Source organism: Nicotiana sylvestris, chromosome 11 (genome assembly GCF_000393655.2).
Source record: "Nicotiana sylvestris chromosome 11, ASM39365v2, whole genome shotgun sequence".
In the NCBI taxonomy this organism is placed as follows: Eukaryota; Viridiplantae; Streptophyta; class Magnoliopsida; order Solanales; family Solanaceae; genus Nicotiana; species Nicotiana sylvestris.
Window position 1 is genome coordinate 4,671,581 of NC_091067.1, and position 3,663 is coordinate 4,675,243.

The 3,663-nt window shown below is 42.5% G+C and overlaps 1 protein-coding gene across 1 annotated transcript; it reads right to left on the reverse strand.

The window, feature by feature from the left end:
- Nucleotides 1-2,641: 2,641 nt before the first annotated feature.
- On the reverse strand, nt 2,642-3,166 carry LOC138880678 (uncharacterized). The gene has a single exon (XM_070160852.1). It carries the CDS (start codon nt 3,164-3,166, stop codon nt 2,642-2,644), a length of 525 nt encoding a protein of 174 aa, XP_070016953.1.
- Nucleotides 3,167-3,663: the final 497 nt, after the last annotated feature.

Consider the following 3,663-nt stretch of genomic DNA (forward strand, 5'->3'; position numbering starts at 1 on the left):
GAATGTTCGAGTCTCCCAAGACCAAGACTTCCTGGATTCCCATATCTACAGCTAGCCTTAGTCCCAGAATACATGCCTCGTACTCATCCATGTTATTGGTACAGTAGAAATGATGTTGGGCCGTAATAGGGTAGTGATGCCCTGTTTCAGAATAAGCACTGCCCCTATCCCGACACCTTTCATGTTAGCAGCTCCATGAAAGAAAAGTTTCCAACCTGGTTTCTCAACCTGCTCCACCTCGTCAATATGCATCACCTCTTCATCGGGAAAATAAGTTCTCAATGGTTCATATTCTTCATCGACTGGGTTCTCGGCCAAATGATCGGCCAATGCTTGGGCTTTCATCGCGGTTCGAGTCACATAGATAATGTCGAACTATGTGAGCAAAATCTTCCACTTCGCAAGCCTCCCTGTGGGCATAGGCTTCTAAAAGATATACTTCAGAGGATCCAGGTAAGAAATAAGGTAAGTGGTGTAGGACGACAAATAATGCTTTAACTTTTGTGCTACCCAAGTCAAGGCACAACATGTCCTCTCAAAGGGAGTATACTTAACCTCATAAGATGTGAATTTTATGCTGAGATAGTAAATGGCTTGCTCTTTCCTACCAGTGATGTCATGTTGACCCAACACACAACCAAATGAATTATCCAAGACTGTCAAATAAAGAATTAAAGGTCTCCCAGGCTCTGGCAGGACCAACACAGTTGGGTTCGACAAATACTTTTTGATCTTATCAAATGCTTCTTGGAACTCATCATTCCATTTGACCGCAACATCCTTCTTTAGAAGCTTAAATATGGGCTCACAAGTTGTCGTGAGCTGAGCAATAAACCTGCTGATGTAGTTCAGCCTCCCTAACAGACTCATCACCTCGGTCTTGTTCTTTGGCAGTGATAACTCTTGGATAGATTTAATCTTTGACGGATCCAATTCAATGCCCCGCCAGCTGACTATGAACCCCAACAACTTCCCTGATGGAACACCGAATGCACACTTTGCAGGATTGAGCTTAAGATTGTACCTGCAGAGCCTTTGGAAAAACTTTCTCAAATCTTTGACGTGGTCAGACTGCTTCCTGGACTTTATGATCATAGCATCCACGTAAACCTCAATCTCCTTGTGTATCATGTCATGGAATATGGTTGTCATCGCCCTCATGTAAATTGCCCCGACATTTTTTAGACCAAAAAGCATGACCCTGTAGCAGTATGTTCCCCATGGCATGATGACTGTCGTCTTTTCCGCATCTTCCTCATCCATTAAAATCTGATGATACCCTGCATACAATCCATGAAAAACCCAATCTCATGCTTGGCACAATTATCAATCAAAATATGGACATTTGGCAGTGGGAAGTTGTCCTTTGGACTTGCCTTGTTGAGATCACGGTAATCAACACATACTCTGGTTTTACCATCTTTCTTTGGCACAGGCACAACGTTGACTAACCACGTGGGATACCGCGTGACTCGAATGACCTTTGCATCAAGCTACTTTGTGACTTCTTCTTTAATCTTCACAATCATGTAAGTTTTGAACTTTCTCAACTTCTGCTTGATGGGAGGGAATGCTAGATCAATTGGCAATTTATGGACCACCAAATCGGTACTCAAGCCGGGCATATCATCATACGACCACGCAAAAATATCTTTATATTCAAACAATGCTTTAATTATTTCTTCCTTGATTTGCGGTTCAAGATGGACACTTATCTTAGTTTCCCTGACATTATCTGGGTCCCTTAGATTGATTGGTTCCGTATCATTCAGATTAGGCTTGGATTTTTCCTTTAAATGATTTAGTTCCTTACTAATCTCCTCAAAGGCCTCATCCTCATCATATTCTGACTCATCATCACACTTTATTTCTTGGATTATTATTTCAGAATTAGATTGACTTTTAAGACTGGGCCGAAGATTACTCATGCATGTCATGTCATTGAAGCCAGCATAAAAGAACTGTACGAAGAAAAGAAAAACAAAAATGAAACTATCAGGAATGATGGAAAAGGAAAATTGCATTTCATTGAAAATAAAGGATAACAAGGTTTGTACATCAACAAGCGGAAAATAAAAGTCTGGGTCACAACCCTGGAATGACCCAGATAGAAAGGAAAACAAAACAAACTACCAAGACTCCTTCCGGGTAGGGAGAGGAGTAGCCTTCCAATTGTTAAGCTTTACATTTGGTCCGACGAACTGCACGTCCGCTTTGCTAGAACCTTCTCCAACTTTTACCATGTTCACATCATCAAATAAACTTTGGAATTTTTCAATTAACTCTTCATCAATGTCAACCACAGAACTTGGAACTATCGTCACTGGGAGTTTCTTGGCACCGGGCTTGACAAAAGACCTGGAGAGACAGGGGATAGGCTTTGGAAATTCCCACGCCTTCTGTTTCAACCTTTTAGCCCTTTTCACATGTGCCGATGTAGGCTTGAATCCAAGACCGAACATACCCAAATTTCCAGGGAGGGATACTGGTTGTATGATACCCCCAGACCTTTACCTAGAACAAAGCCATTTTTCAGTATTTCAGAGGCCACCATGACTGATGCATAGGTTATCTTTGGAGTTGGGACACATTTCCTTTCTGGAACCTTCTCGACCAGCACCGTTTCAAAAACTTGATAGACTCAAGGCCCTTTGTCATCTTCAGCCTCAATGAACAGGATGGAGGCATCACTGTGAGCATAGAAATTCTCCTCACCATGCACGACGATATCATGTCTATCACATTCGAACTTGACCATCTGGTGCAAAGTGGACGGGACTGCTTTGGCAGCATGAATCCAAGGTCGACCTAACAGCAAATTGTAGGAGACGGCTATGTCTAGTACCTGGAACTCCATGGTAAATTCCACCGGTCCTATCATCAGTTCAAGCACTATATCACCAACCGAGTCTTTTCCTTCACCGTCAAAACCTCGGACGCATATGTTGTTCTTATGAATCCTTTCATCATCGACTTTCAACTTGTTCAGAGTAGAGAGAGGGAAGATGTTTGCACTGGAACCATTGTCAACTAATACCCTGGTGACCACAGAATCTTTACATTTTACCGTAAGGTAGAGAGCTTTGTTGGGTTCAGTGTCTTCCACAGGCAACTCATCATCAGAGAAGGTGACCCTGTTCACCTCAAATATTTTGTTGGCGATCATTTCCAGATGGTTCACTGAAATTTTGTCGGGGACATGAGCTTCATTCAGAATTTTCATCAGGGCCCAATGATGCTCGTCTGAGTGGATCAACAATGATAGCAATGAAATTTGAGCGGGTGTCTTTCTCAGCTGCTCCACGATGGAACAATATTGTACCTTTATTTTCCTCAAGAACTCCTCCGCCTCTTCTTCAGTCACGGTTTTCTTTACTAGGACTGGATTATCCCTAGATGTTTTAGCTTTCCTTAACTCTTCCGGGGCAAAGCATCTCCACAAACGAGTTAATCCCTAGGCCTCATTGACTTCTTCTTTCACATCTTTTCCCTTATAGGTTACTATCACCCGTTTATAGTTCCATGGGATAGCCTTGCTGTTCTGGGTTATGGGCTTGATGATGATAGGATCCGTACGGGAACCCTCTAAAATTATGATAGGCTTATTTTCCAACACTGGCACGACCACTTTTGGCATTTCTCTCTTTGCTACAGCATCACTTG